The 20185-nt window shown below is 39.2% G+C and overlaps 1 protein-coding gene and 1 non-coding gene across 2 annotated transcripts in view; both read left to right on the top strand.

Annotated features, from left to right (window-relative positions):
- The window catches only part of DSG3 (desmoglein 3), a 31398-nt gene extending 21455 nt beyond the window's left edge, over positions 1–9943 (top strand). The window contains exons 12-16 of the mRNA NM_001192685.1: positions 580–837; positions 3936–4075; positions 4381–4444; positions 6693–6940; positions 8541–9943. Of these exons, the coding sequence (NP_001179614.1) occupies positions 580–837; positions 3936–4075; positions 4381–4444; positions 6693–6940; positions 8541–9161 (1331 nt within the window). The 3' untranslated portion in view covers positions 9162–9943. The remainder of the gene's footprint in view (positions 1–579; positions 838–3935; positions 4076–4380; positions 4445–6692; positions 6941–8540) is intronic.
- TRNAG-GCC (transfer RNA glycine (anticodon GCC)) lies at positions 144–214 on the top strand. Its single transcript has one exon. It is a non-coding gene; the product is annotated as a tRNA-Gly (tRNA).
- Positions 9944–20185: the final 10242 nt, after the last annotated feature.

Here is a 20185-nt window from a genome sequence, read left to right as displayed (position 1 = left end):
AAGTTAATCCATCCTTACTTTTCTCCTAACTTTTATAATGCTAATTTCACATTTCCTATGTTTTCCAGGAGTCTCATAGAAAAAGCCATTAGACATAATAAGAATCTTCTCTCTTTTTAGATTTCATAGTGACCAGCAGGGCTTCCCAGGTGGCTCAGTGGTAAAGAACCTGCCTGCCAAGCAGGAGACACAGGTTCAATCCCTGGGTCGGGAAGATCCCCTGGAGAAGTAAATGGTAACCTACTCCAGTATTCTTGCTTGGGAAATCCCATGAACTGTAGGCCGCCAGGCTCCTCTGTTGCAAAAGAGTGGGACATGACTTAGTGACTAAAAAACAACAAAAGTAACTATCGGGCCACTTCAAGTCCTTTGTAAATGACCTCATCTATTGCTTGCTCTTTTCTGAAATAATGTATACCCAACTGAACCCCAACAACCCTCATAACTGCTCCAGTCTCACCCTACTTATTTGTGACAGTGATGTGTCAATTGTCGCCCTATTCACCCAAAACAACAAGTAGTTTTAAGAGCCAGAGACACCTTGTCCTACTGCTGATGTGTTTGATGGTTCCCCTACAGCTACATCCGCACTCCTCACAGCCCCACAGCCAGTCTCTCCCGGAGTGTACAGAATCTCCGTCATGGTCACGGACAGTGAGGGGAGGCGGTGCGAGGAACCAGAGAGCTTGACCCTGGAAGTCTGCCAATGTGACTACAGGGACATCTGTCCAAATGTGTATCCAACCAGCATCCCTAATCCCATAATTGGAGAGAGGTCTGGGAGGATGGGGGCTGCCGCCATCGGTCTGCTATTCCTCGGCCTTTTGCTGCTACTGTGTGAGTATGCCAGGGGTATGGTAGCATGTGCACGGACAAAGCATCTCTGCAGCTGTTTTAGAGGCAGAGCTCACAGGGTGAGGTGGGCGCGGGGGTGCGCTGACATCTTCAGAAAGACCCAGAAATGTTTAAAGTTAACATATGACTTGCCAACAATCTATATTTATAATACAGCAGAGCAGGTCGTGTATGTTAGACATATAGAAACCAGCAGCAGAGAATCAAAGAAAGGCGAAAAGAAAGCATGGACAGTCTACACACTGCCTGGAATGTTCACGGTCAAAATAATGACTTTATCCAGGATCGCAGTACTTTCTAAAATGTCTTTTCCCTCTACAAGTCTCATGAAATTCTAAAATACAATAGAGTCCTGACCAAAAAAATTTAGGAAAAATTCTAAGATAGCATAAGCTTTGAGCTTTACAATGCACATAAATATATCGCACTCTGAGAAGTTGTTGCTTAATCCAGAATTTCCTCAAAATAGCTTTGCACCTGAAAATACACTCGTTTAAGGCTCAAACTTAATATGATGAAGTTTACTGAATACATTAAGGGACTTTACATACATGTATTTTTTTCTCTTTCTTTTTTATATTTTTAAATTATGAAAGTATGATAACACATTTACAGGAGAGAGTTAGAGAATACAAAGTTATTTGTATAGTTATAGTTCCACTGCATATGACAATTATTTTTTAAGTAGGTAAATGAAGATTTTTAGAGTTGCAATATCAAACTCTCAAAAACTAACAGAATGTACAGAAATGTAGAAGGATAGAGTAGACCTGAAAAGTACTATGAACCAATTCAACATAATTAAGATTTATACAATTTTCACACAATAGTAGGATACAACAAATTCTATTCAAGTTCCCATAGACTGTAAACTAGGAGACACTGGACCATACCCAGGGATATAAGACAAGTTCCATTCCAAGAGGGAGAGTTGCTGAGAATATCTGAATAAAAGACCGACATGATCTTACTTGTATTTTAGATAGATAACACTGACAGCAGTGTGTACTGCAAATTAAAAAGGGAAGAACAGTTAGGAGGTTATTATAATATTATAGCTCACATGGGATGATGAAGGCCAGGTTTTGAGCCACAGCATAAGACTGGAAAGGAATGAATAGGTATGGGAGGCACAGTTGGAGTAAATGGAGAAGATCTGGAGACTAATGGAGAGAATGAATGGATGAGAAGTCCAGATGAACCACTGAATTCAGTTGCTACTGAAACCATTAAATGAAATTGAAAATATCAGACAAAGTGCAGGTAAGTAGGGTGGCAATCATAAATCTGATTTTGAAATGTTGAATTTTGAGGTACAGATATATCCTCTAGACTACTATGCAGTTGGGATTGTGGCTCAGGATGGCAGTCAGAGGAAATATACTGTGATATTCCCACAGTCATATTTGCTTCATGTGATCCTACCATTTGCAAAAGATCATATCTTGAATTTTGTGGACAGAACATACACATGTTTCTGTGGAAACACAGTCAATGCTTTGAAAAACTTTCTCTGGATGTGTATATAAAAATCGAATACATACTGTACATACAATGATCAACAAGACTTCTAAAAGACTGTTATACTCATCTAAAAATACTGACCATACATATATATATTCATCACTTTTCAAAATGAATTTGCCCACTTAAAATAGTCAACCCTTCCCATACATTTAATTAAGTCATAGAATTGAGGATGGCAATAAAGCCTTTGGAGGTATCACTTATATGAACAGTTTGTTAAATTCTGAGAAAATGTGCTTTGTCCAACTTATTTTATATACTTGGCCCAATTTTTCCATCATATATTTACATTTATATATATGTAACTGACCTAATTTGTATAATTGATGTAGCTCATTCAAACAATACGGGGAGTCCTCATGGCACTCAATACCATCCTTTATCTCCATTAACTCATAATCCTTACAATGATATATATCCCCCCATTCTTCGGATAGTTAATGGAGGCAAGAAAAGATGATGTAATTTGTCCAGCTGGTGAATGGTGAAGCCAAAATTCAAACCCTAGAAGACTGACTCCAGAGCCTATATACTCTTAAACCCCTCACTAAGCTGCCAGTAAGTAAAAGAATTCAAACTAGGATTTAGTGCTTTCCTTCTTCAGGGCAGGACTTCCCTCATAGCTCAGTCAGTAAAGAATCTGCCTGCAATGCGGGAGACCCAGGTTAGATTCTTGGGTCGGGAAGATCCTCTAGAGAAGGAAATGGCAAACCACTCCAGTATACTCGCCTGGAGAATCCCATGGACAGAGGAGCCTAGCAGGCTACAGTCCATGGGATCGCAAGAATCACACACAAACTCAGTCCGACACAAACATCCAGCACGCAGGGCAGAGGTGGAGGTGGGGTCATCGACCACCCAGCCTGGGAAGTGTTTCATTTCTCTCTTGGCCTATTAGCCTGCTGCTGCTGCTGCTGCTGCTGTGTTGCTTCAGTCGTGTCCGACTCTAAATGATGCTAATCTTTATTGCCAAGATGTGACCTATCTGCACAGAAAGAATGATAATTACCCAGGCAGGAAGGCCCCTCCAAGCTAAGGATTCCTAAGTCACCATTAAGAGTGTAATGATATTAGATCATCACTTGCAGAGGGAGTTTGTAGGTTAATTGCTATTTCATAAAGAGGTGTTTAGAGACCAGATTACCATATCATTATAATGCCCACCTAAAATCTTGACTATTCAGGTGTGTATTCACCCCACATCATATACTGAGCTTCAATGTGTACAAATAAAAGCAATAATAAAAAAAATATATTATAGAAAATAGTTGAGGAAATGAATGACCACTTTTATCATTCATCAAACAGTGCCTCTTTTAAGAAAATATACAGGTCACAAGAATAATCTGATCTGTCTCCTTCAGTTTCATAATTATGTGAAATTTGAGTATGCTTAGTTTATCCAATTTTACCTTGTAGAAATTAATTTTGCTATTAGATTTTCCATAAGCATTAAAGATACTGCATTTCTTTGTAATGTTTCCAACAATTGCCCTGTCAAGTCATTTCCAAGTGATTCAAATATCCTGATATTTTGTTTTCCTTCATACTAGTGGCTCTCCTCCTGCTGCTGACCTGTGACTGTGGGGCAGGTCCTATTGGGGGAGTGACCGGTGGATTTGTCCCGGTGCCGGATGGTTCAGAAGGAACAATTCACCCGTGGGGAATTGAAGGAGCCCAACCTGAAGACAAGGTGAAGATCCACTTTGTAAAACATGTATTTCACTCATACAGAGCAAACTTCAATTTACATACTAGATAGAAAAGGGGATAATGGGGTATAAAAAATAAGACTCCTGATCATCAAGGACCTATGAGAGTGCTGAAATGAATGGAGCCTTTTAGGATCTTAGCTCTTCAGATGTCACATCATAAAAGCAGTTACTCCTGCAAGAATTTGGAATTCTTGTAATGTCTCCATTTAAAAGGGAGTGTATTTCACTTATATTGCTGAAATCTGGTTAATTTTTAAATATATTTTTTGCATATTGCTTGTAGGAAATCACAAATATCGGTGTGCCACCTATAACTGCCAATGGAGTTGATTTCATGGAAAATTCTGGTAAGTGAACATTGAATTTATTTTTGAAAGGAACAATGGGTTAAATAAGAAATATTAAAAACTAAGAAATGTTCTAAATTCTCTCCTTAATAATTTGTGCACACACTGAGATATTACCAGTGAAACAGGGTTTCAATGAATCGGTTTACTGTTAGTATAGCAGTCAATTTTGTGACCTAGTTCTGACTTCAGTAAGTTCATTTGTCTACTGATGTCACCATTTTTACTAGCAGAAGATTTGTTATATTTCTCCAAACTTCGGTAAACTGAAGTATAGCTCTCTGATAGTTGATTACTAATTTTTTAATAAGTTAAGGATTTTACATATATAGAAAAATGTAAAGGAGAATATAAAACACACTATGTACCCACCATCCAACTCTGCCTGTTAACACTGGTAATATTTGCAGTTAAAGTGTCGTGTGGGCCCATCCTAGATCTTGTTGCCCTTCTTTCTTCCCCAGAACAGGAACCTGATTTCAATTCAATAACCAATTCTTGTATTTAATCATGGGTTTCCCCAGTGGCTCAGTGGTAAAGAATCTGCTTGCCAGTGCAGGAGATGGGGGTTCAATCCCTGGGTCAGGAAGATCCCCTGGAGCAGGAAATGGCAACCCACTCAGTATTCTTGCCTGGAAAATCCTATGGACAGAGGAGCCTGGTGGGCTACAGTCCATGGGATCGAAAAAGAATTGGACACGACTGAGCAAACTGCAGCCATGAAATTAAAAGACACTTACTCCTTGGAAGGAAAGTTATGACCAACCTAGATAGCATGTTCAAAAGCAGAGACATTACTTTGCCAACAAAGGTCCGTCTAGTCAAGGCTATGGTTTCTCCTGTGGTCATATATGGATGTGAGAGTTGGACTGTGAAGAAGGCTGAGCGCTGAAGAATTGATGCCTTTGAACTGTGGTGTTGGAGAAGACTCTTCAGAGTCCCTGGGACTGCAAGGAGATCCAACCAGTCCATTCTGAAGGAGATCAGCCCTGGGATTTCTCTGGAAGGAATGATGCTAAAGCTGAAACTCCAGTACTTTGGCCACCTCATGCGAAGAGTTGACTCATTGGAAAAGACTGTGATGCTGGGAGGGATTGGGGGCAGGAGGAGAAGGGGACGACAGAGGATGAGATGGCTGGATGGCATCACTGACTCGATGGACATGAGTCTGGGTGAGCTCCGGGAGTTGGTGATGGACAGGGAGGCCTGGGGTGCTGTGATTCATGGGGTCGCAAAGAGTCGGACACGACTGAGTGACTGAACTGAACTGAACTGAGCAACTAAACAACAATATTTAATCATAATGGGACAAGGATCGCTTGTGTTGTCATATAAGTGAAATTATTTATTTCTTTAGTTTACCAAACGACTATTTCATTCATCTTATCTCAGTGCCACACTAAGGTGTAAACTAGAACAAGAAGCACGCTAAGTTGCTTCAGTCAAACCCAAATCCCCTATGTCTCCTGCATTGGCAGGCACATTCTTTATCACTAGCACTACCTGGGAAGCCTATAGAACAATAAGATCTAATGCCTAATATTCAAATTTTTCTTAATTCCATGCTTAGCAATAGATTGTTTTTAAATGTCCAGCCTGAAAAATCTACATAAGATTGCCCCCAAAATGTAACTATCTGTCTTTATCAGCTACCTTAATCCTTATTTGCTTCTCCCATTACATCACAAAAACAATATTTTGAATTCTCTAGGAAAAAGAGCTTTCCATGAAAATGCAGTGTAAAGGCAACAGGCAGAACAGTCACAGCTCATTAAATTTTCATTAGGCACTAAGACACCTAATTAGCATTGGCTAATTTGCATGATTACATTATGTATGTTTCCTCTTTGGTTTCCATATTGAGCCAATATGACAGCTAAATTACAACTTCTTTTTTCCTGAAAACAAGCATCACATTAGAAGCTTTCCATGGCTCTGCGCTGAATATTTCATTTATACTTTTCCATTTCTGGCTGTTGTCACTGAAAATCTATTTTATTTTTTTAATTGGTATGGTTTCAGAAACAATACCTCTCTGAAAACAATGCCCTCTGTTACTCCCTCACCTCCTCTGTTACTCTCACATTACAGACTGTGGGGTGTTCTTCTCACCTTGAGTCATAAAATTGTATTTTCTCCCACATGCTGGCTTTACTTGGCAGGTGCTCTTGGATATCAAAGATCAGTAAAAACCAAAACAAAACAAATCACAGCATGAGATGTTACAGCACTTTATCCCTGTTTTTAGAAGTCTGTACAAATACATATGCTGGAGGGACGGTGGTAGAAGGAGCTTCGGGAATGGAACTGACCACCAATCTTGGAGCAGCTGCAGGATCTGGGGGTGCCGCGGGGTTCGGAGCAACCGCCGGTCTGAGCAACTTTTCCGTGGGACAGTCCGGGACGATGAGAACAAGGCATTCCACCGGAGGAACCAACAAGGACTTTGGGGAAGGGGCAATAAACATGAAATTCCTGGACTCCTACTTTTCTCAGGTAATCTGGTGGAAAACTCTGTGGCTTTGTTATCCTGTTTACATTAGAGATCTTTCTACTTGACTGAACTTCGGTTTTACAGTTTGGTTCTTTTGCAGCTTGGTATAAGACAAGAAAAGAGAAGTAAAGGCTCCTTGTTAAAATAACAAGGATAACCTAAGGTGGCTGCCAAAATCCAGCTACTGGTCAAAAGAAAGAAGGGATGGGTAGACACAAAATGAGAGAATATGGCAGCTCATTCCTCCCACTGAGATAACAACAGAAAGCAAAACCCTCTGCTTTTCAGATCAGCGGCATCCTCTTTAGACATACAAAGCAGTTATTTCTCATTTCCTGTACCATGAAGTATGTCAGAATACATCGGCATACATTTTTCTGAGAAGGTTATAGTATTCTTCACATTGTCAAGGAGTCCATGTCCAAAAATGCTGAAGAAACTTTAATGACCCAAACATAAAAGGGGAAACAAGGGACGTGGTCCAAGATGAGGCGAGGTGTCAGGAAGCAGAGAATCTACAAAGGGACAGGGGTGAAGGACAGAGAGGACGCTGGTAGGCAGGTAGCTTGCCTCCTGGTTGGTGCATCACTAGAATGGATCTCACCTACAACTCTGCTATCAGAGCTGTAAGTGATGGCATTTGTCCTCGTGGTCAAGCAGATGAAGGCTGACACAGTGTTTGAGGACAGACTGACAGGAAGGATCAGACTCCCAGTTATGGGTCAGACTCTCACAAGGGTTACAGTGTCTTGGCCAAGGCCCCTGGCTGGTGAGAGCTGCCTCAGATGATGAGGAAGCCTGCACCCTGCCCCACACAATGACCTGCAGTAACCCAAACACACACAGGGACTTTCACAGATGGCCCAGCAAATAACCTCCAGGCTCCACACACATTTGCTCTGTATGGCTAAGTCCGTGTCAATGCAAGTCTTAAAACTCAAGAGTTCAAATATGAGCCTACAACAGACTCAAGTTTGAAGGAATGTCAATTGCATCATTCTCCAAACACAGATAACTTCTGTAACAAGACTGCTGATATGGAGTATGCCCTTACTTCTTTTGTTGCTGTTGCCATTCAGTCAATAAGTCATATCCAACTCTTTGGGACCCCATGAATTGCAGCACGCCAGGCTTCCCTGTCCATCACTATCTCCCTGATTTTGCTCAAACTCATGTCCATTGAGTCAGTGATGCCATCCAACCATCTCATCCTCTGTTGCCCCCCTTCTCCTGCCCTCAATCTTTCCCAGCATCAGGGTTTTTTCCAGTGAGTTGGTTCTTTGCATCATGTGGCCAAAGAGCTTCAGCTTCAGCATCAGCCCTTCCAGTGAATATCCAGGGTTGATTTCCTTTAGGATTGACTGGTTTGATCTCCTTGCTGTGCAAGGGACTCTCAAGACTCTTCTCCAGCACTGCAATTCAAAACCATCAATTCTTTGGCACTCAGCCTTCCTTACGGTCCAACTCTCACATCTGTACATGACTTCAGTGGATTACCTCAATCACACAGTCACGATCAAACGTTGAGTTCTACGAAAGGTATTACATCCTTCCCCTGAATGTCTCTTACAGTTCATTTTCTCCTCTTCTCTCCACCTTTAGAAAGCATTTGCCTGTGCAGATGAAGACGACAGCCAGGAAGCAAATGACTGCTTGCTGGTCTATGATAATGAAGGAATCGAGGCCCCCAGTTCTCCCGTCGGCTCCCTGGGTTGTTGCAGTTTTATTGCCGATGATTTTGACGAGAGTTTCTTGGACTCCCTCGGCCCCAAATTTAAAAAGCTGGCCGAGATAAGCCTCGGGATGGATGACGAAACCAAAAGCTCTCAGCCGCCTACCAAAGACAGCAGTTCTAGGGTTGACGCCTGTGGCCAACACGTACAAGTCCAGCAGTCAGAGTCTGTTAGGTACCAGACTTTGTCAGGCAGCCAGGGGGCATCTGCGCTGTCTGCTTCCAGTTCTGTCCTGCAGCCCGCCGTTTCCATCACTGACCCTTTGCAGCATGGTAGCTATCTGGTAACGGAGACTTACTCGGCTTCTTCTGGTTCCCTTGTGCAACCTCCCGCTGCCGTTTTTGATCCACTTCTCACGCAAAATGTGATAGTGACGGAAAGAGTGATTTGTCCTACTCCTAGTATCACTGGCAACCTACATGGTCCTACAGAGCTACGAGGATCAGACAGTAAGATCTTTACAGAAGATCCTTCTTCCCGTCTGATATAAGCAGAGTGAACTGGAATTACATACTGGCCAAATACGGATACTTGAACCAAATTATTCAAAATAGCACAGCCAATCTCATAGTATTGGTCTGATTTGGCACTTATTTGCTACTCTTTCATAAACTGGTCATGATTACAGTCTAAATTGTCTAGTTTATACCCCCACACTGGATGTGTGGTCACTCTTACTTCTCAAATTCAAGTCCTAGTAGATCTTAAATGTTTTCCGAAATATCTTAAGATCATATTCAGTGGGAAAATTTCCTAATAATTTTTAAACTTCAAATGCAGTGTGTTTTGTGGATTAAGGACTTGGAGTCAAGACCCCCAGTTCTTGAATTTTTCACCTTTGCTTACATCATTAGTAATGATGTAAGAATCATAAAGTCTTCGCTAAAGCATTTTGAGCTGCTTGGGAAAAAGAAAAATAGTTGCATTTGAACTTCTTCCATCTTCTTGGTGTTGGGAGACCCTAGGGACATCTTTTGCTCAAGCTAAGGGTATTGGTTTACACATTAAACTTGCTGCATCTATATTCCTCATACGCTCACAATAAGACAGTTTTGAAATAGAAGTATCATAGGAAATTTAGGAAAGTTCAGTATGGTGTAAATATTTTTGTGTTTTTTTAAATCACCTTGAAAGGATCTACCTAAAGAAAATATTTTACGTTAACTCCCTCCCTGCACTTCTCAATAACAGCAATCCTGTGTTAATAGTCTTTGAAAATTACTCTTTATTTTTTAAATGTTAGTAGGTAGATGTAACTTACATATGACGTGTAGTGATATTTATCATGTTAACAATGTCTACAGATTCCTAGGAATACAAAATATGGCTTTTCTCACAAGCAAAAGAGGCCTCTGACTAGAGTAACACATAGTGAAATTTGTGAATGTGTATTATATACCGTGTTTCAGGTCAAAAAGGGATATAGAAAGAGATTATGAGTAACAATTTTATTAAGCCTCACTCCTTTTAAATGAAGCTGCTACCACAGTTTAATCCTTGAGTATAACCATGTTAGGTTAGTGACAGCTTAGAATATGTCATTTCACGTGTGTTACCCTGATGACAATGTAGTTCTTCAAGTCATTTCTAATCATTCAAGGTCCTCATCCTTTAGCCCATAGAGAGCACCCTACCTCTTATTAACATTATTGTCTTAGCTGAGACTTTACGAGGTCATTGTTTGGCTCTATTGTCTCTAATTGTATATAAAATAATCTTTTCTGGTTTTTGCCAAATTCAAATCTATATTTGTTTTCAGATGAAAGGCAAAGTATAAAGTGTTTGTGTTTTAACACAGAAGGGTGCAGTCCTAAGGATTCTCGGCGGGGAGGAGACCCCCTAAAATGTCCTTACATCTAGCATTCTTCTCTCTCCCTGGTGTCATGACTAACAGAAAGCCCAAGAAGTACAGGCAATCACTTCTTCCAAGACAAGGCTGCTGTAGCAACAAGGTCTGCAGAGGCCACCTTGAGGTGAGAGGAACTAGACCCTCTGGAGCAGCCTTGCAGGTCCTGAGGAAGTCGCCTTGCTGTTACTTCCGGGGCCTATTCTCAACAGAAGCTTGCTCTGGGGTCTAGAACACACAGAGCTGACTTGTGACTCTGTTTATGCATGAGAATTAAACTAATAATCAGAATAACCCTTGTTCCAAGTTCAGAAGTGTTTTCAGGATCCTCAAGGTATTCTAATATTTCCTCTTAAAATCCAACTCATGAAATGGGAATTTTGCTGCACTGCCAAACTGCAGAGGAAACTATGCCACAGTAGTAAAGTCAAATAAGGGGGAAAGTGAAATTAAAGGAGTTTTGAAAGAAAAGTAGATCACTCTTATCTAAGAGGACCTATAATTTTAATCTGCCATGTAAAATTAAATTCAAAGCAAAAATGTATCTGTATTTTTTCACTAAAAATAAAAACTGTTTTAAGCAGAAAAACTCTTTAAACACTATCTTTTTACTTGATGTATTATAAATTTTAAACAGTATATATTAAAACTTATAGAGTGGTAACATTGTTATAATAAAACTGTTTGGCAACAAATTTATGAGTACTTCCTTAACCATTTAGCAAAAACTGAACTATTCTCTGCAGTTAATAACTATTAAGAAATATGATGTAAGAAAGTGATTGCATGTGTATTTTTATCAGTATTTTTCCTCTTTTTTTTTAAAGCTGACACTTTTTCTGAATCCTCCCCAACAGGAAGTACATGGGGACTTGGGATCTCTTCTTCAGGTGGAAATAGATGTTGGATGAGGTCAGGGCAGATTTTTATTAACTGGATGATTTAACTCATTTATGATCTATTGGGTAATTTGGAGTGGTCTCTCAGGCAAAAATGTTGACACCCTATGAAGACTCAAGAGAGAAAAGGTGGAGAAGGAGAAGGTAAGGTTTATAGCCTAACATGATGACAAAAATGTACCATGACTTTGGTGACAGCCATTAGCCCCTGCAGTGAGTCTGTCTGCCAGTAAATGTCTGAGGTGGCTCAGTGGCAAAGAATCTGCCTGCCAAGCAGGAGACACGGGTTTGATCCCCGGGTTAGGAAGATCCCCTGGAAAAGGAAATGGCAACCCACTCCAGTATTCTCAGCTGGAAAATCCCATGGACAGAGGAACCTGGGGGGCTACAGTCCATGGGGTCACAAAAGAGTCACAAACAACTTAGTAACTGAACAACAACAATAAAAGTCTGTTATTTTTATGTCTTCCTTTAAAGGGATACCACAAAACAAGTCCCTTCAGAGCCTCACATCTTGGTTTCGCTGACCCTCCTCATTCTTAAACACAACTTAAATTCAACTTGGACCTGGGATAAGGTGAGCAGAAACTGGATTCGAGTGAATGTTGTGTGAAGAAAGGTGGATGGCTTAACTCAGATGTCCTAGATCAACCCCAGGAAAATGAAAACCATGCAGGTAAATTCCAAAAATATCACTAGTTCCTCTTATTCACAGGAAGGTGAAGGAATAAAAACAGCAAGATCAGTTTCTCTTATCTAATTTTCAAAAGTCAAGTAAGGTGTAAATGAATACATTCAACTGACTAGCTTCGATGTAACTGGTGGTTAAGAAACAACTAGCAATTAAGTAAAAGTTAAGGATCTTTCCTTCCTGTTATTGGCAATCCAGTATTTTCTCAACTCCTTTACTGAGTTTATAAGAGTAATCGTGAATCAGAGATCACATGATTTAACGCTTGCTCAACAACATAGTCTTGAGATTTTTTTTTTACATAAGGGGGATATTTGATGAGAAAAGAAGGTAATCATTTAAATTCCAGGTGCCAGAAACAACACATCTTCCACAAAGAATACTGAGACTCCTTCTGCTTTGCCTGATCCAGAGATCACCATGATCCCCTCCAAGACAAGACACAGGCCATTACACAAGTTGGTGTCTTTGCTTTTTTTTCTTTTATACATTGCCTTTTTTTTTTTTTTTTAAACAAATGCAAAACAAACAAACAAAAAAATCTAAGTACAATGCAGGTATAGTTAAAACTCAACATAATGATGGTCTAAAGTGTAAACGGATACAATTACCAAAAAAGGAAGAATGATACTTTTGAGGTCTACCAGACAGCCAAGAGAGTTACATTCTAGTTTATCTCTTATGGTAACTTTGAGATTATAGCCACAAAAACTGAAACTCAGAGAATCAAAGTAACTTCCTTAAGATCATAGAATAAGTGACACAAATGTAAAAGTTGATCTATATCATTCAGCAATATTAATACTTATTAGTTTCTCAGAATAATCTGTTTATTTTCAGATCTAAGAATTTAAGTAGAACATGAAAAACTGGAAAGAAAACAATGAAAATTATAAAATAAAAAGATCACAAATCCAAATATAATTCTAAGGATTAAAGAAGCAGTACAATGCTGGCATATATATATATTATGACTGAAAGATACAGGTAGAGAAATAAAAAGGTAGGGACAGATGAAAGAATGCACATACTTGATTTGCCACTATTTTGAAGACTATGTGAGTTTATTTTTCAGGTCACAGTAAGCAGCTTTCCTCCACATTTAATAACAGAAACAAGCTACCTGGAGGTCATGGAACCTCTTTCCCAGTAAACTCCTTAAAAATTACTTTGATAACACACTTTAACAGAAGAGGCAATGTGACATGCATCTAGATATAAAAATAACTTTATATGTTAAACTTTTTGATATTTATGTATATTGCAAATTTATAATAGGTCTAGTTAACATCCTTTACCATACAAAAAAATCTTTTTCCTGTGATAAGGACTTTTAAGGTTTACTCTTTTAGCAACTTTTAAATATGCAGTTCAATACTGCTAACTATATGACTCTGCTGTACCTTACATCCCCAGAAGTTATTTATTTTATAGCTAGAAGTCTGTCAGAGAAGGCAATGGCACCCCATTCCAGTACTCTTGCCTGGAAAATCCATGGACAGAGGAGCCTGGTAGGCTGCAGTCCATGGGGTCGAGAAGAGTAGGGCACGACTGAGCAACTTCACTTTCACTTTTCACTTTCATGCGCTGGAGAAGGAAATGGCAACCCACTCCAGTGTTCTTGCCTGGAGAATCCCAGGGACGGGGAAGACTGGTGGACTGCCATCTCTGGGGTCACACTGAATCGGACACGACTGAAGCGACTTAGCAGCAGCAGCAGCAGAAGTCTGTACCTTTTGATTCCACACATTTTGCCCATCTCCCAACCACTTCACTTCTGGCAATCACCAGTCTGTTCTCTGTATCTGTGAACTTGGTTTTTGTCTTGTTTTTTTAAAATAATAACTTTAAATGAGTCCTTATACCTCAGTGTTTCCATGATTTGTGGGAAAAAACACATTTTTAACAACTACAGCAAATATTTACTACTTAAAGCCAATTCTATTTATACCTTTATTCCCATGAAGGATATGGGACCACCTTATTTTTAATTTTATGCCTCAGGACATCCCTAATGTTTTCTGTGGGCTGAATTTGTCACTATTAAGTTAGCAAACAATAAATTTTATATAAAAACAGAGCATCAAATTATGATAAAAGCAAAATATTGATACCGAAAAAGTATGTCCTCATTTCTGTAGAAGGTAGAGGAAATACTTAAAGTTTTTCATAATCAAAAGAGGGTTGCAAAGAACTTTCTTAATTATAAAGCAGTACAGAATCAGGTAATCCTGGATTTATGTAAATGGCATAATGATATGGTTTCTGCTCCTGCAAGGAGGCACTGTTACTAAACCAGAATTGGGTATTTAAACACAAAATGTGAGATTAACTTAGTCACGCCTTCCATGTCCTACTCACTAGTACTGATTGTTATGGTCCTAACTACCTGGAGAAACACACACACACACACACACACACACACACACACACACACATACACATGCAGCACAAGCACACGTATTTGCCACCAGTAGCCACGTAGCCTGGTATAGCTGAAGCAGTGTCTTTTCATTCTTAGACCCATGGACCAAATACTAATGTTTAGTGGTGCTGCAGACACAAAGTTTCTCCATACAAGGAATCTGCTCTCTAGATCCCTAATTAAAAAGAAAAGAATCACCTAGATTTTCCACCTAAATTTCTTTCAGTCAGACACAATGAAGAGGCCTTGTTTGACCTAACTTTTATCTTTTTTTAACTAATCTTAATTATGCGTATCCAGGGCGGACACCCACAACTTTTGATCAGTAAAAACAGGTGTAATAGGAACTGAAGCTATTAGTCAGTGGGTACAAAGTTTCGGTTGTACCAGATAAATAAGTTCTATAGACTAATGTGTAGCATAAAGCTTATACTTAACAACTCTGTATTATATACTTAAAATTTTATTAAGAGGGTAAGTCTTACATTAAGTGTTCTTGTCACATGCACAAAGTAACAGTAATAAAGAGTGTAGGAGGAGACTTTTGAAGGTGATACATAAGTTTACGGTATAGATTATGATAATGGTTTCATGGGTTTATACTTATCTCAAACTTATCAAGTTGTATATATTATGTACAACTTTTTGTATGTCAAAAAATTTTAATATATAATAAACCCTTAGTCCAACATCTTTTGACAATGTTTTTCCATATTTTCCCTTTCCTCTCAGTTGTTATAAACTGCTATGGATTCTTCCTCAGAAGATATTTATGGCTGCTAGTGGTTGAAATCTAAGCTGATTTTCTAACTAGCCACTCTTTCTGTACACACTTTCATGGGCCCTCTTTGTGTTGGTCTTTGAATATTCTTTCAAATTGCAAACTAACAACAAAGGCATATGCTGTCAGGATGACATAAGACCTTCTATTCTAGGAATCAAAGGCTCTCCCAGGGCTTCCAGAACAAGCCAATGCACGTATTACCACTTTGCCGACCTTGGTTAGGGAAGGATGTCTCCACTGAAAGAACAAGTCGGGAGATGTTGAATATTTTGGTTAGGAAACTATGAGTTGTTAAGCAGAGAAAATCTGCTAGTGGTGAAAAATCAAACCTTATTAGGAAGTTATAAGTTAAAACTTATTATAAGTTTTGTTATAACTAACAAAAGATAACACGTTTTTGTTTTCTTTTCAATTGTGTGTATAAGTTAATGGTTAAGAGTTCAGGTTTTGGAGACAAACTACTTGAGTTTAAATCCCAGCTTCATCACTTACTAGTTGTGTGTCTTTGGCAAGTTACTTCGACTTTTCACGCATCTCTGGACTATTCTTTCTTTTTTTTTTCCCCTCTGGACTATTCTTAATGGAGATAGTAACAGTCCCTACTTCATGAAGTTTCTGTCAAGAAGTAATAAGAATGTACTTAGGTCCAGTGGCTAAGACTCCACATTCCCAATGCAGGGGGCCTGGGTTCAATCACTAGTCTGGGAAACAGATCCCCTGTATCACACATACACAAACACACACACACACACAAACAGGATACCCTTAGGACATATTAATAGAGGTACTCATGAAGATCTGACATAAAAGAATTTTTTTTCAATCTTCAAAATGAACTAAACTCAGAAAGTTATGAGGGTGACATCCAAAACCACTGAAACCATACAAACTCAAAACTTCTAGATTATCTGATCCAAAATTCTGTTTTACAGATGCTCAAACAGGCTGAAAAATAATCTGTTGATCAAAGGTAGAGTTAGGAACTAACTAAGCCAATTCTCTTCTTGTGACTCCAAATTGTGAGTGCACTATTTCTTTTTCACTAATCTTTCGCCTTAACCACAGAGCCTGTCCTGTCTACCCTACATGGTACTAGAAATTCCTCTGAATACACAAGCAAATAGAGATGAATTCATTCATATCAAATTGTGATCTTGTAGCCAAACTGATGAGAATCACCAGATCACTGGAATTTTTCAGCTGGGCTTCCTTAGAAAAGGACAGAATGGAGGGCATTTTTTTCCCGTTAAGAGTTCTATGCCATTTCCACTAAGTAGAACAGGGCAGCCAGGTAGCTTTAGGTGGAAAAAAAAGTAGTTATACTTGAAAATCAGCAATCAGCATAAAAAGAATGCTGCTACTGACCCAACCTCCAGTAGGAGACATGTTAGAATAGTAATTACTGTATGAAGAAAATTACCTCACTTTACAGTTTAACAGGATTTATGGTGCCAGGTGAAAAGGAATTTCATTTACAAAAGCCAGTTGACTCAACATAAAATAGAAGGAAGTTAAATTGTCTTTACCTTTGCATATTTTATTACCTTATTTCCAGAATATAATATGGGAGATAATGAAGGACAGGGAACCCTGGCATGCTGCAGTTCAGGGGGTCACAAAGAGTCAGATACAACAATAAAGGTTTTCATAATTACTTCCTATTTCCTTTAAAATGTGATCATAACTAGTTAATAGTTTTTAATTGTTTGATAAATTAATTCACGGCAAAGTATAAATCACAGAAAATGCTTTGTTCTCCTCCTTGAAGTATGTATCTTACATACTTAAATATCTGCTGACTTAGAAAACAAAATAAAATTTCACTATCATTAGGTCATAGGTCAGGAGATGCAGTGTTTCCTGCAGGGACATTTACCTGCCAAATCACATATGTGGGCGTCTACGCATACATTAGGACCACCCAGGGCAAATCCAAGACTCAGGTTTCATATTCTGACCAAATGACCTAATGCATCCTCTCTAGAAATAAAAGTAAATAAAATGTTCCTTAGAAATCCCATCATCCTTTTAGTCCTGAAAGCCTTAGAATAAAAATCTTCCTCTGTTTTTTATGTGTGTGTGTTTGGTTTTAGGTGGCTTATTCACACTTCTAAAGGGGAAAATCGCAGGTATAAAGAACAGTAAATCATACTCTATGGACTTGAGATTCTAATTACAGAAATTTCAAGGTCCAAACAATGGAAACTCACAATGGCACTTTATGAATCATAAAACAACTCTCCATGTGGGCTCTCACACTATTTTACTTTGTTCATCTCTTAAGTTTTCCCTGCAGTACTGTTCTGCCTGACTTGTCATAAATTTACTGATTACTTCAATGTTCTAATCCTAAAGTTAAGAAAGAAGAACAAGGATACACTCTCTTCTTTTGTACTACTCACAGAAGAATTAGTCACAAGGAGTCTTTATTGGCTGACTTACCTTTATTGTAGCTGATTCTGCATGAAATGGGCGTGACTCTCTCTCCAAAGGTATGACTCATTCAGATACTGTTTCAGTAGAAATTAAGAGAAGTTCACCTAAAATAATATGTTACGGTAAATTAGCAGACAATCGTTTTGTAAAACAAGAGGTCTGTTTCCAAGGGCATACAGTAATGTTCATAATAAATATTACCTTTTAACAAAAAAAATCTTTAACCACAAATGTTCTCAGACAAGCTGGTAAGGGTTACTGTGGTCATTTAAAATATCAGGAGCAGATTCTTTCCTATTGCCTTTTTTGTAACTAAGTTTTGCTTAACTGGTTTGATAATGTTTGAACACATTTCTATATAACAAAATCTCTAAATGGGAGCTAGAGAAGGTGATAAAACTCAAACTAAGTGAAAGTGAAAGTGTTAGACGCTGAGTCACATCTAACTCCCTGCGAACCCATGGACCACAGCCCACCAGGGTCCTCAGTCCATGGAATTCTCCAGGGAAGAATACTGGAGTGGGTAGCCATTCCCTTCTCCAGGGGATCTTCCCAACCCAGGATTCCAACCTGGATCTCCTGCTTTGCAGGCAGATTCTTTACTGTCTGAGCCACCAAGGAAGTCTGAAACTCAAACTAGGTCCACTGCAAAAACAAACCAAAAAAAAAAAAAGTACAGTTCAGGCAAAACAGCTTTAAGAACACTTTTCTAAAATGCTCAGGCACCAGGGACATGATAGCTGAACAACCATTTCAACTTTCCAATTCCCTGGGCACATATAGATGTAAGTGAGTTAATTAAGTTGTTATTTATCATATTAAGAGACTTTTGATTATTTTTGTTATAAAGTTACTCCATAAAAACAATTTGCATTCATAATATCAAATCTGGGATTCAAGAATAACAATATCCTAACTTCTGCTCAGCACAGCAGTGATTCTCAATATTTCTTCTGTGTAACTTGTGCCAAATGACCTTCACAAGGTCACACCCTCCCTTGGACAAGTTCACCCTCGGGCACCGTTTGCCTTCCCCACTGGAATCAAGCCTCCTTTTCCACCCGAGGGGATGTCAAAAATACAAGTAAATAACATCATTACTAAATAACTTTGCTGCTGCTACTGCTAAGTCGCTTCAGTCGTGTCCGACTCTGTGTGACCCCATAGACGGCAGCCCTCCAGGCTCCCCTGTCCCTGGGATTCTCCAGGCAAGAACACTAGAGTGAGTGGGTTGCCGTTTCCTTCTCCAATGCATGAAAGTGAAAAGTGAAAGTGAAGTTGTGCAGTCAAGTCTGACTCTTCCTGACCCCATGGACTTTAGCCTACCAGGCTCCTCCGTCCATGGGATTTTCCAGGCAAGAGTACTGGAGTGGGGTGCCATTGCCTTCTCCAACTAAATAACTTTACATGTACTCTAATCATTTTATAACAAGTAAATCAATCACAGATTTTGGAACTTGATACTTAACAAGTCACTGCATGGTACAATAATTTAAAAAAGCATCAACAACGTTAGTTTGGAAAGTAAATCATAAAGAGTTAATTTCTTTGAATCCTTGCTTTCTCTTTAACATGGAAATTGTTATTTTTGAAATTCTGCTTCTCTCTGCTAAAGTACTTATAATCATCCATTGGACTGCTTTGAAAAGAACTTCAAAGCCAGTATTTTACATCCACCTTTTCCAAAGCCATTATATCACTTCTTTCTCACTTTTTCTTGATATGCAAGAATGTTACCTGTTCACGTTCAAATGACTGAGGTAACTGCTGAGAAACCAGTACTCTTTTCTGTCTTCTGAGGGGCTTTTTCTGGTGGGTCTTCCTTCCGAGGCTCATTAGTCTCGTTTGGGTCACCATGTCTGACACTCTCAGTAAACACTCCTGTACGGCCCATAAGCCCTACAGTTCGCATCTCACAGGCGATGGGCGCCACTTCAGTGCTGCTATTAGCAACCAAACTCTCCACCCTTCTTCCCCAGCCACTTCCTTTATCTTTCCAAGAATTCTTATAAACAAACCCTAAGGTGAAATCAAAGCTAGAGATTTATTCTGAGATGTTTTCCAGAAAATGTAGGTGGGGAGATAAAATCAACATTCCCAAGCGCCAAGCTCTGGGAATGAATGCTAGCTTTGTTCATCTCCATAGGGAAAAGGGATTTTCCATGTGGTTTATGGTTTTGCACTTTGTCCCTCCTGTAAGGAAGGGAGTCTCGAAGAAGAGGAAGAACACAGAAACACTCTCCACTGGCCTCTGAACTCTTCCAACTTGACATGGTTCAAGAAGCCTTAGCAGGCTTGTCTGGGATAAATTTGTGTGGTGGGGGGGAGGCTGTCCACGGTATTGGAGACCTTCCAGTACACCCACACCTCAGTTTGGTGAGATTTACATCCTTCCAGGAATATTAGTCTCTTCTCTTTTCATTTTACATGTAC

Source organism: Bos taurus, chromosome 24 (genome assembly GCF_002263795.3).
Source record: "Bos taurus isolate L1 Dominette 01449 registration number 42190680 breed Hereford chromosome 24, ARS-UCD2.0, whole genome shotgun sequence".
NCBI lineage: Eukaryota > Metazoa > Chordata > Mammalia > Artiodactyla > Bovidae > Bos > Bos taurus.
This window is presented reverse-complemented; position numbering and strand designations above follow the sequence as displayed.